Source organism: Macrotis lagotis, chromosome 1 (assembly GCF_037893015.1).
Source record: "Macrotis lagotis isolate mMagLag1 chromosome 1, bilby.v1.9.chrom.fasta, whole genome shotgun sequence".
NCBI lineage: Eukaryota > Metazoa > Chordata > Mammalia > Peramelemorphia > Peramelidae > Macrotis > Macrotis lagotis.
The window spans coordinates 63,516,733-63,530,097 of NC_133658.1; the positions used below are offsets into that span (position 1 = coordinate 63,516,733).

The 13,365-nt window shown below is 40.2% G+C and overlaps 1 protein-coding gene across 1 annotated transcript; it reads right to left on the reverse strand.

The window, feature by feature from the left end:
* Positions 1-1,489: 1,489 nt before the first annotated feature.
* Positions 1,490-11,608, reverse strand: LOC141499888 (nucleolar protein 3-like). The gene is made up of 4 exons (XM_074202677.1): positions 11,554-11,608; positions 9,488-9,789; positions 7,643-7,787; positions 1,490-7,335 (listed from the first exon to the last, which is right to left on the reverse strand). Exons 2-4 carry the CDS (start codon positions 9,786-9,788, stop codon positions 7,293-7,295), a joined length of 489 nt encoding a protein of 162 aa, XP_074058778.1. The 5' UTR covers position 9,789; positions 11,554-11,608; the 3' UTR covers positions 1,490-7,292.
* Positions 11,609-13,365: the final 1,757 nt, after the last annotated feature.

Sequence of the window (13,365 nt, forward strand, 5' to 3'; positions counted from 1 at the left end):
ACAATGCTGCCTGTCAAACTAAAAGTTTTGTCTCTTATTACCTAATAGCAAAGTGATGTGATGGATTTGAGATTCACAAGAAAATCATGCTAATTTACAAAAGAGTCAGTTTCAATGGAGAAAAAAAAGGAAACTAGACATAAAGACAAAATCTGAAACTTGATTTGGAAGTAGAGAAATAAAAGGGCCAAAAATGAACAATATTAGAAATAAACTGAAATGCTGAATCAATGTAAAGAGAATACAATTATGTTATTTGCAAGAATGAATTAAAGTGTATCAGTGAGTAGTTGAAAATAGAATTTTAAGAGGAATTTAAATTTAATTTACATCGTCATGGGTAAGACTTGAAGCTCAATTAAAATAGTAAGAAACATGAAGTTACTTTAGTTCAGAGGTTGGCAATCATTTTTCTGACAAGGGCCATTTGGATATTTATAACATTGTCCTTGGATTATATTCAGTCAAATATTTAATTAATTCACCCCTAAAAATCAGCTAGATTTTTGGCAATGACAGTATGGCCCCAGGGCCAGAGGTTCTCTGCCTCTAGTCAGAAAATGTTTAAATCCAACTCTCCATACAGTGACATCAACTCATCTGGAGCCCAGATGGCTGGTTTTAATTGAAGATTCCCAAATGATAGGAAAAATGGAACCAGTTTCATCAATTATCAGAATTTCTGGCAAAGAGAACTTTTAAAAAGGTAGAAGAGGAAAGTGGGAACTTGAGTAAGAATAAGTATGTATTTAGAGTAAGAATAACTATTTAGACATTGTTAAGAAAAGCTAGCCAGCAAGTTTACTATGCCTACAGGACCAAGAACTACTTGAAGAAATATTTATTTCCTCTGTGGGGAAATAGTGTTAAAGATTTCTCATGATTTCTAAGAACTTAGCATTCTTATAGATTTGTGAAAGTGCTGGAATCACATACTAAAGCAGAGAAATGAGCAATTTAAAAATCTGTATTTATATCATTTTTGAGAAATCAATCAGGATTAATTATTATTCATGGCTTAGTTGATGTATGTTCTGGATAGTAACTGAGGATAGCATGTCTCTGCAGCTAGGAGATCACAAGAGATAACTATTCTCTACTGACTTTTGTTGGCAATCAGCAAGAATGCCCAAATTGGCAGATGAATGGAATAATTTTTCACGTAGCTGATTTGGAGATACAATCACCTGAGTTAACATTATTGGACTGGCAATAGTGTTTGTTTCCATGGTCACAAGATCACTTTGTGTTAGTACCATGTTTATAAATCTGTTAGTTTATAATTTTGGAAATTAGATTATAGAAGGACAGTTTAGTTTTGGAATGATACTTAGTGTGATATATTTGTAACATTAGGAGATTAGAATCACTTTGATCTTAATTCTGTGAATGATTTATGAATTAGAGTTATTGCAAGACAGTTGTCTTTCCTTTGTTTTTTTAATTTTTTATTATTTTTTAGAAAGATTTTATTTATTTTGAGTTTTACAATTTTCCCCCTAAACTTGTTCCCCCCCCAGTAGGCATTCTGTTAGTCTTTACATTGTTTCCATGGTATACATTGATCTCAGTTGAATGAGAAATCATATCCTTAAGGAAGAAAAATAAAGCATGAGATAGCAAAATTACATAATAAGATAACAGTTTTTTTTTTAAATTTGAAGATAATAGTCTTTGGTCTTTGTTCAAACTCCACAATTCTTTCTCTAGATACAGAAAGTATTTTCCATCCTAGATAGCCCAAAATTGTCCCTGGTTGTTGCACTGATGGAATGAGCAAGTCCATCGAGGTTGGTCATCACCCCCATGTTGCTGTTCTTTCCTTTGTTAATGTTTATCCTGAATTTTGAAATACACACACACACACATACACACACACATATATATATGTATGTATGTATTTCTGGTTTGTCATGTTCAAAGCATTCATTTGTTTTAATAAACATTACACAGATACTAGAAAGCTGGGAATCCTATTTGAGAACATAGTTTGAAAATAATAAGGTTCTAAATAATTTGAAATATTTGGAATGTAATCAAAATGTGAAATAGATGTCTTTACTGGATTTGAGTGCAGCTGGGTGGCACAATAGAGTGCTGGAACTGGAATCAAAAAAGGCTCATCTTGGGGTGGCTAGGTGGTGCAGTGGATAGAGCATGGGCCTTGGAGTCAGGAGTACCTGAGTTCAAATCCAGCCTCAGACACTTAATACTTACCTAGCCATGTGGCCTTGGACAAGCCACTCAACCCCATTTGTCTTGTCTAAAAGGAAAAAAAGGCTCATCTTCCTGAATTCAAATCTGGCCTCAGATATTTATTAGTTGTATGATCCTGGGCAAGTCATTTAACCCTGTTTACCTCAGTTTTCTCATCAGCCAAATGAGTTGGAGAAGAAAATGGCAAATTGCTCCAATATCTTAGCCAAGAAAATCCCAAATGGGTTCCAAAGAGTGGGACATGTTTGAAAATGACTGAACAACAACAAAAACAATACAAAAGATCATTGAGATAACCTGAAGCAATGTAGTTCAAACACTGAATTAGGGTCCTGCCACAAACTAGCTGGATGACCTCAAAGGTGGCCCTCTACCTCAACTTTCTTCTCTCTAAAATGGCCGTTAATATTTGTACTACCCTTTTTACAGGGTTTTGTATCACCCCGTCCTAGATAGATGGAAACCTCCTTTGCAAATCTGTGGTTTCTTTCCAGAACTAGAGGTAAGAGGAATTAGAGAGGTAAGAGGAAATACCCAGAAGTAAACATGAGATACGATGCTGAACTGTACCAGATGATTTAAAACAAAAGATAGCAAGGGGGTAAAACTTCCAAGAGACAGTCATTCTAGACAACCATTTGACTCATTGTATTGTAGCAAGGTCTTTGACAATGACACTTGAATGAAGCCACACTAATGGAATGGGAGCTTGGGACTTTGTGTGTAGTTATATAATTTTATGTGAAGATCCTGTCTCTTAGACTACTTTTTCAGACCTTATCCTGAGAAAAAGACTAGCATTCCTTTCCCTTCTGTTTTGTCATCAGAAATGGAAAGACTTCTCAGAGGCTGAAAGATCCAGGTGAGGCAAAGATCCCACAACATCTGCTAATTCCTATCAGAACTACTGAGCTACTGTGCAGGCAGCTTGAATTGGACCTCACATAGTTAAGCCAGGACAGATCCTAGAAAGCTCTGGTGGTTGTGGTGAAAATCCTGAGTGGAGGTGGGGAAAGAAAGGGGAACCAAAGAGGATGTAAGAGATAGCAGCAGGGAGAAGCAGTTGAAGATCAGATCAGTGGGACCTGAAGAGGACTGGCAGTTACTGTGGAATCTTAATAATGATGAGGCCAGGATTGGCTAGCCCCAGTCCCTAGGTAATCGCCACTATTTCTTCTGATTGTGGCGATTGTTGCCAGCAAGTTTAAAGAATACGACTTTTTCATACCTAAGTCTTCTCTCCATCTCCCTGGTAGTAAAGGTCATGATGGTAACCAGTGCAGGTGATCACAGGCTAAGCCACTACAGAATAGCTCTTAGCAAGCATCTTACATGTTTTCTTTGTACAGCAAACATGTTTGTTAATATGGATTCCTTGAGAAATGATGGGGAGGGGCGGCTAGGTGGCATAGTGGATAAAGCACCTGCCTTGGAGTCAGGAGTACCTGCATTCAAATCCAGTCTCAGTGTGGCCTTGGGCAAGCCACTTAACCCCATTTGCCTTGCAAAAGCCTAAGAGAGAGAGAGAGAGAGAGAGAGAGAGAGAGAGAGAGAGAGAGAGAGAGAGAGAGAGAGAGAAATGATGGGGAATATCTTGAGGAGAGGAGAATTGGAGTTGGAGGAGCCCTGGTAAGGTTGATGTCATTACAAAGTCAATTTTAAAAAGTTATTTTAAAAAATGGAGTTAGGTCAAAAGGAATCTCTCAACTGTGGGGTGCCTGTAAGTCAACAGATTTCCATAATTTGAATATTTTAGAACAATATTACATTTTCATTCCTTTAGGGCAGTGGTTCTTAACTTGGGTCTATTGGGGTTCCATTGACTATTAGGATAGATTTCAAAGGTCTATGAACATAGATGAGGAATATATTGTATATATACTAACCTCTAACTGAAATTTAGAATGCTAAATTTAATTTTATGATTAAAATTAATTTATTTATCAGTAATATAGGGACAGAGAGAGTTAAAAACCCCTGCTCCAGATTTTTATTGAATATACATCTCAGGAGTCAGAAGCTCAAAGGGCAGGCTTGGTTGCCCTCTGGTGAGCAATGAGAATATGCCACCCTAGGGAATACTACTATCTTTGTGTCATCCCCTGGTGGTGAAAATATGTATTACAATCTAAGGCTGTCAATTAGCAAATAATTAAATGACATTGACTTTTCTGTGGATGGTAGAAAGCAAAGCAATGAGCCAGGTGGGAGCTGGTTTTTGATCTAACAGCAACACAACTGCCCTACCCTCCTGAGAGAGAGATCTCTGGTCTGAGTTCACGCTTCTTGCCTTCCTTTCTCCCCGTCTCTGACATCCTGGGCTTGGGGTCTGTGACCCCTTGAGACTCTCCAGGATGATGTTGTATTTGTCTGGGCACAGTGAGTTTGGAATTAGCTCCATCTCCAGTCTGCTCAACATAGATTCCTGGGACCCCTGAAGTCCTCTGACAATCAGCTCTCTCACCTGGGAGAGGGTGATATTATATGATTATTGGGGGAAGAGTTCGTGTCAGTTCTCCTTTGCCCAGGGCTTCTGATTCCTTTTTTCAGTCCAGACTATAAAACCCCAGCACTTTCCCCAGGGAAGAATAATGTGTGAACTCAGACTTCATCACTGCTCCTCCTCCTGGCAACACTGACAGCTACTTTATCCTTCCCTTGAACATTGAACAGACCAAAAGGGGAGTGTCATTACTGTGTTCATTATTCTTCTATTTTTTGGGGTGTGTAGTAGATGGATCTGAGCTCTAATTCCAATGTGCCTTCCTTCTAAGTAACACAAAGTTGGGATGGAGATAAGAATCATCCTTCATTCACAAGCCTTTATCAAGTCCTGGTCCTAGGTGAATGAGACATGACTGATTGTGAAGTTTTTCTAAACTACACTCTGGAGGGGGCAATGGATAAGGTTTAAGCCACAGTTGCAATAGATTTATGAAATATTAAATGTGACTGAGGGAAGGTAAATGGTACAGTGGATAGAGTGTCAGGCCTAGAGTCAGGAAGACTCACCTTCTGAATTCAAATCTAACCTCACATGTTTCCAAGATATATGATCCTGATCAGGTTGCTTGATCCTGTCTGACTTAGTTTCCTCATCTGTAAAATGAGCTAGAGAAGGAAATGGAAAACCACTCCAGTGTCTCTGCCAAGAAAACCCCAAATGGGGTCATGAAAAGCTGGGCACGATTGAAAAGTGACTCATCCTTTCACATATGTAAAACTATAGCCCAAACCTTAGGAGAACCTGGGCCAACATAAATGACCATTGTGGAATAGGGTTTCTTTGTTAGACATAGGACAACTTTCTAACTATCCTTCTAAAAAGGTGGGACAAACTTCTCCTTCCTCTACCTACCTTTAGTGATCGTGATTAGCTTCATTTCTCATGGCGTGATCATCCCTACATGAAGATTTATGAGATGATCAGCATGAAAATATAGAATTGCGAAAGGTAGAAATAATATAATATAGACGTTTTATTATGAGGAAAATAGTGACTGTCTTTGTCTTTTACCCTCACTTCCTGACAGAGCTCTCCCAGGATCTGAGTAAAGACAGTTTGAGGGGACAGGAAGGACATATTTCTAAAACAGAATTTGTAGATAAAAGAATTATCTAATCAGCCTTTCTGTCATTATCCTCTAAGCCTGGAATGTACTTCTTCACTTCTTTCTCTTAGAAATTCTATCTCGGGGCAGCTAGGTGGCACAGTGGATAAAGCACCGGCCCTGGAGTCAGGAGTACTTGGGTTCAAATCCAGTCTCAGACACTTAATAATTATCTAGCTGTGTGGCCTTGGGCAAGTCACTTAACCCCATTTGCCTTGCAAAAACCTAAAAAACAAAACAACGAAAAGAAATTCTATCTCCTTTCCAAGATCCAGCTCAATTGCTGCCTCCTGTAAGAAGCCTTTAATGACACCCAGGTTACATATTATTTATATGTGGCTATAATTACCTATCTATAAATATGTTTTCCCTAAAGAAGAATGTAAACTCCCTGAAGGCAGAGATTGTGCCACTTTTATATGTCTATACTCAGCACCTCTCACAGTGCCTGTCATATGGACATTTCACCCATGTTTGTTGATTGATTGATTATGTAATCCAATCCCCTTCACTTTTCAGAGCAGAAAACTGAGTTTCAGAGAAGGGCAGACAGGGAATACCCCTAGGAAGGAGACTTCTTTGCCTTTATGTGCATTTTGCGCTCCCACCAGCCCCATCCCCACTGTGACTTTGCTCCTTAGAGCAGAACTGTCAGACCATCAATCGATGAATATGTCTTAAAACCTCCTCTTGGAATATAGATACAAAAAGAACCAAATTCCTGCTTTCAAGGACCTTACATTCTACAACTAGATGGACAACACATCACTGAGTATGGCCAGGGAAGGGAGCTTTGAATTAGCCTGTCATAGCAATTGGGAGTTGATTCAAAGGGCAACTTTCATGTTGTTTTCAAGTGGCCATAGTAACATTGATTTGATGATTGTTCCCTGAAAAAGAAGCAAGTTGTACATTCGTTGGAGTTTGGCTGCACCAACTTGACTTTTGACTTGACCTGCCACTGGGCTTCAATGCCTTAGAGGGAGTGAGGTTGTGTAACTCTACCTCATTTAAATCCAATTCATGCAGGAGTCAAACTGATTGGTCTCCTTCAAAAACAAAGGGCATACAAAGGGGCACAAACTGTACCAGGCAGGTGACAAGATGCTCCCCCAGCCACCTCCACTAGGGAGTCCACTTTAGTCTCCTTCTTTAGCTTCTGTTCCAAACTGCCAAGTTGGCAATTTCTTCATCTGTAAAATGAGACTAGTCATACTTCCAACTCTCAATTCCATAGGACTATTATAAGAAATGAGCTTGTTTTAAACTTAAAGAAATGGAAGCTATCATTTTTATCATTAACAATATTATTAATTCAGTGCTTCTCTGGACCCTTTAGTATTTATTCAAATGAAGTTGGAACAATCCCAGGGCCCAAACCTTAGCTGGGCAGGAATTCAGAAGGCTGGCTGCCCCAGCCTGAGCATTCTTCTACCCCAAGGATGAACTCACTCCTTAGGATGACTAGGATGGGACAATGATCATTTCAGTTGGCTCCATCAGACATCTAGGGGAGACAAGAAATAAGTCGAGGTAAGAGAGGCTCCAGAGATGGAGAGGGAGCAATTTGGACTCCCCCTTCATCCTCTCCCCTTCTGCCTTTCTGTTAACCCTTTGAACATACCCCCCTCTTCAATAATGCCTTCATCATTTTCTGCTGCTACTCCATAGGATGATGGGTAGTAGCCTCTGGAAAGTCATCTGGTTCTGGCTCTTGCAGAGTCTCATTTGCTGACTTGTTTTCTGGGGTTTGTGATGCTGACTTTGGATCTATTGAAGTTGCTTCAAAGTCAACAGGGTCAAGATCTACTAACCCTGCACCAAGCGATTGCTCTCCACAATTTGGTTCATCCTCTTCTGCAGGATTAGGAACCCAAATGCACATACCCCCACATGTAATCTTTATCCGTTTATCCACAAAGCTTGAGCCATGACCTCTCTGGCGATGAAAGCCATGTTCTGGGTGGAGAAGGTGATGGAAGAAGAAAAAAAAGGAGATGATGCAATTCTAGTCTTATCAGATTCCTTCCTAAGCAAAAATCTCTAATTGTACCCCTTTTCCTCACCCTTCTCTGTTCTTTCCTACTTTGGATAGCCTAGCCCTACTCCATCTCCTATGATCTCTTTACTCTCTGTTTAGGGGATAAAAGGAAACACAAGTCTCCTTGACTCATAAAATATCAAAGTTGAAAGCATATCAGAATATGGAATATTCCTTAGATCAATGGATAGGATAAGGTGCCAGCCTGGAATCATGACGGTGTCCTGCCCCAGAACAATTCAGAGTACAACTCCTGCCTCAGAGATTTACCAGCTGTGTGATCCTGGGTCCTTCACCTCTCAGCCTCACTTTCCTCATCTGTAGAATGGTGGTAATAATAGCACCTACCTCACCTGATTGTTGTGATCATCAAATGAGGTCATATTTCTAAAATCCTCTGCAAATCTTAAAGCTTAAGGCATGTTAGCTTAAACTAGAATATTAGAGCTGACAGGGATCTTCAGACATTAAATGACAAAAATAGGATACAGTGGAAAGGGTTCAAGAAAACAGGAGGAAAAGGCCTTAAAACATAAAATGAAAGAATAATAAACAAAGAATCTTGGGGCAGGAAAATTCCTTCACTTTACAGATAAGGGTAGAGAAAAGAAGGAGTTTACTTAAGGCAAATTTATGGAAGGATCAGGACCAGGATTGTGGAATTTTGAAAGTCCCTGGGATCTAGGGACAGTTGTGACATCTGATCCATATTCCTCATCTTAGAAAAGAGGAAACTGAAGTCCAGAGAGGTTATATAGCAAGAAAGTTAGCAGAACCTGCATTTGAATCCAGATTTTCTGATTCCAAACCAAGTTTCCTCTCCACTATTCATTTGTATTTGCCTCTTTCCTCTCCGTATCATAAGAACCTTGAAAGCAAGGTCTCTGTTCCTTTGTATGTTGTCTTCCAGAGCACAGCACCCAGTAGGCACTCAGGGGAAAGACTTTCCTTGTTTGTTGAATGAATAAATAATTGGGTAGTGGATACTCTATTTAATCCTCAGGTCTATATATAACCTCCAATAACCCCTCAATAGGGGCTTCCATTCCAAAAGGAATTCTTCCACAAAGAGAAAACATAATTACCAGCAATCTCAGTGATTGAGAAGCAGAACAATATTAAACTAATTTACTCCTAAGACATTATCTTCTCTTAACTCTACCTAAAACTTAGCCCTTCCTTGAATTATGAATGTAGGTAACAAACATTTTGAGAAAGGGAAGGTAAAAAGAGCAAAAAGATACTGGATGAATGAACTTCCAAACTATATATCTTGTTCCTTGAGTAGCTGGGCTGAAGAAATAATAAAATAGTGAAAGATCTTCATATATGAGTAGGTAGATACTGGAAGATACAAGACTATCACATCTCTTGCCTTAAGCAATCAAGGGCTGGGTTGGGCTAGCTAGTAAACATTGTGGGCTGGAACCTGCCAACCTTGTCTGCTAGCCTGGCCATGCTATTCTCTCTGACTTGGTCTCCTGTTATAACTCTGTCTTCACTGAGTGCATGCTCAAGGTCTTCTGGAGGATAGGGTTTCATCTCTTTTTCCATCGCTCACCTCCTTTTTCTTCCTTCTATCCTCTTGCCTACTGTGTTGTCTTGAGATACTGCTTACCCTGTGGTGTAATCCACTCTTTCCAAACAGGATCATTAGGGTCATAAGGGTGGATCTCAGATGCATACTTCAGCAGTGTTTGGCAAGCAAATTCACCCTTCTTCTCGACTATGTGAAGCAAATCTTGCACCCTGCGCTCAGGGTCATCCAGAGCATACAGGGCGTCATATTCACTCACTGTGAAGATGCCTCGGGACATAAGCCCATCCAGTAGGGTCCATGAATCATTTTTGAGGCCCTTCACCAATTGTTTCCTCCTGTATTGGATCAGCTCCGAAGGCCTTTCTTGGATGTTGCCCATCCTGAATGAGGAGTGTAGAGAGAAGCTTAGACGGAGACAATTTCATACTTCCAGGACAGTCCTTATCCTACCCTCAAGCACACGGAGTCTCCCATCCTCACACAGGTTTTCATTCTCATATATAGTCTGCCTCTTGCACATCTATAATATGGAGGTGTGAATGCCTTCTCTCCTTATCTCAGACTTACAATGAAATTGAAATGGAAGAAGATATATTTTTGTACTTGAATATTGTACTAAATGTACAAATGAATATTGTACTTAAATTATACATGAATATTGTGCTAAAAATACAATATTCATGTGATTTGTGAATATTATTAGCTCCTCACTTAGCAACCACTCCCTCCCTGCCCCAGATCTTCCCTGTGAAGAAAGAGCAAAGACTACACAGTCCCTGCCCCAAAGCATCCCTCTATGTCTTCTTCTATTAATTTTCCCCAGATCCTGGGAAATGTGGTTTCCTCTCTAGTCCTTGACTTTCCGGCAAATCCTACTTCCTTCAATTCATCTCAGGGGAGTTAACCAGTGATGCCTTTGAATCTTTATAAACTTAGGACTATTAGATTTAAAATGAGAAAGGGTCTTGGTGGGGCCTTAGGCTAAGGAAAGATCACCTGGCTGCCAAAAGACTTTGTGATCCCATCTACATGGGCTTGCTCAGAAGTCACTGTTAGATCCTGGCAATCTACCCTCCCATTTTACCTCTTTCATTTTGCAGTTGGGGAAATTGAAGCCCAGTCTTGACCATGCTAAGCTTTTCTATTTCAGCATATTGAAGATCTATGATTTCATAGCTATGGCCATTTCCTCTTCTGATGCAAGATTTATCCATCCAAGGACTTTACTTAGGTCTCTTTGGTTTGTTGCAACCAAAGAAATGCATGAGTTGCAGAATTCTACCTTAGGTAGGATGTGGTTTCTTGTCCCTCCCAATAGTCAGAGCCGTCCTTCCATCTACTCTTTTATGAGCCTTGTATGTGGCCCAGTTCTCTATAGCAGATATATGTGGGTCTGTACACACACACACACACACACACACACACACACACACACACATATATATACCTCCATTGTCCCCAGAACACATGACAGTCCATCAGCTTTTCCTCACCCTACCCCTTTCAATTATTCCTTGGGTCTCATTACCACTGTAGTGCTCCTCTGAGAGCTAAAGGTTTCAAGGTTATTGGTTACATGTTCTCTGAAGACAAGAGCTGGATTCTTGAGATAACAGGCTATCCCTCTCCTGACATGATTTCATTCAACCACAGAGGCTTGTTTCCTGTACCCTGTGTTAGAATGCTTGACTGGGTACCAATGGGAGGGGAGATTGCCAGGATCTAACAGTGAAATCTGAGCAAATCCATGTAGATGGGACCACAAAGTCTTTTGGCATTCAGGTAATCTTTCCCTAGCCTAAGTCCTTGTTCCTCCCAAGCCTTCCCAGCAGAAGTGTCCTCTCACCCTTCCAGGACTGATTTCCCAAAGTCCAAGTCTTCTTATCAGATCTGATCACCCTTCCCCCCCCCAAAAAAAAAGTCTAAATTTGATCTAGGCATCAAAATTCCCAGTTTCCAATTCAAATCTTCTTCTATAAGACAATGGCTTGTGCCTCAGTTTCTCCTCTGTTGATAGAAAGAGGATGATTCATCACTAAGTCATCAGGACCTAAGAAACCTCCACCCCCACTCCCTCACCCAGAGTCGGCCTTGCTCAGAGGAAAGGAGAGATGGAAAGGGAGAGTGTCTCCCAGCTCACTCACCTGTGTGGATGCCTCTGGCCCAGAAGGGAGGTGACTGTGCAGAAAGTCTGAAGTGGAGGAGATTTAGAGGGAAAGGGAGAGGGTGGAGAGGGAGTCCAGGAAAAGGGAGGGGGCTTCTGCAGCTGCCCTGTGGGGAGGGAGGGGCACTGGCAAAGGACCCGGGGTTTCAGGGAACCTAAATGGGTCAGCTCCCTCCCTCTCTTGTACAATGGTAGGGAAGGCATAAGGGGCAGAGTTGGATTTACAGAAACTTCCTCCCACATCTGGGGGAGGGGGTGGGGAGAGAATGGCTTGTGGAATCAGGGAGGTAGAGAAAATATTCATATTTCATTGGCTCCCAACTTCCCAACCTCAGAGATAGCCTTTATGAATATCTTTGTCCAACAAAATAATGCAATACCTGGTACTCAAGATGAGACAAATAACAAATAAAAAGACCACATGTGTATCAGGTCTAGGGGTACAGACGCCCATAGATGTACACCTTTCCTAACTGGATGGCCCTGGTTCAGGTTAATCTCATTGAACCTCAGTTTACTTATCTGTAGGATGGAGGATTTGTGTATTCCTGCCCAATAACCCTCCAAGGCCCTTCCATTCTCTCTTGGCCAGAACATGGGATCATTAAACCCCCCAAAATAAATAACATTTTTAAAAAATGGGGGCAGCTAAGTGATGGAGTGGATAGAGCATTGGCCCTGAAGTCAGGAGGACCTGAGTTCAAGTCCAGCCTCAGACACTTAATACTTTCTTAGTTGTGTAGCCTTGGGCCAGTCACTTAACACCATTGCTTTGCAAAAACCAAAAAAATAAAATGAAAATAAGAACATGGGATTGTGTCTGCTCATAAGGACAATGATATGACAGGTGTAGGTGAGCCAGAAACTCCTGATTCCCAATTAAGTTAAATCTGCAGTGAAAGAGGATATTTATGCTGGCTCTGTACCCACATGGGTTGATGTAAAAAAAACTTCTAAGCAATTCACAGCTATTGGCAGGAAGTTTCAAAAAAATGATTGGAAATTGATAGTTGGAGATTGGAGGGGGGAGTATTGAAATTCTGGTTAAGGAATCATTCCTTCTGTAGAAGAAAGTGTTGGAAAATGAATCAGCCTTTCTCTTTAGGACAACTACTTTCTGTCCATTAGATATCTAGAACAGATAAGGGGGTGGGGATGGGGGATGGAGTAAGGAAGGGGATGAATGTCTCACCTAATAGTAAAGTGATGTGATGGATTTGAGATTCACAAGAAAATCATGCACATTTGCAAAACAGTCAGTTTCAAAGAGGAAAAAGAAAACTGGATCTAAAAGCAAAAGTTTGAAACTTGATTTGGAAGCAGAGAAGTAAAAGGATAAGAAATGAGCAATATTAGAAATAAATTGAAATGCTGAATCAATATAAAGAGAATACAATGACATCACTTGCAAGGATCAGTCAAGGTTCATCACTGAGTAGCTGAAAAAAAGAATTTTAAGAGGAAATTAAAGCTAGTTTATATTGGCATAGGGTAGATCTGAAGCTCAATTAAAACACAAATAGGAAACATATGAAGATGGTTGAAAAATATTTAAATACAACTCTCCATACAGTGACACCAATTCATCTGGAGCCCAGATGGATGACTTTCATTGAAGATTTCTAAGTAAAAGGAAAAATTTAACCAATGATTTTTCCATTCAAACAGGTACCAAATTGAGATCTTCATTTTCACTGGTTATCAGAATTTCCAGCAAAGCTTTTGAAAAAGCAGAAGAAGAAAAGTCCAGGATTGTAGAAACTGGAAACTCAAATAAGTATGTATTTATTTA

Excerpts from the sequence above, each read along its gene's own strand:
- LOC141499888 (XM_074202677.1), bottom strand. The coding sequence starts at position 9,788 with ATGGGCAACATCCAAGAAAGGCCTTCGGAGCTGATCCAATACAGGAGG. Across the intron at positions 7,788-9,487 it reads AGAGTGGATTACACCACAGG|AACATGGCTTTCATCGCCAG; the intron begins GTAAGCAGTATC and ends TTCTCCACCCAG. Across the intron at positions 7,336-7,642 it reads GAGCAATCGCTTGGTGCAGG|ATGTCTGATGGAGCCAACTG; the intron begins GTTAGTAGATCT and ends TGTCTCCCCTAG.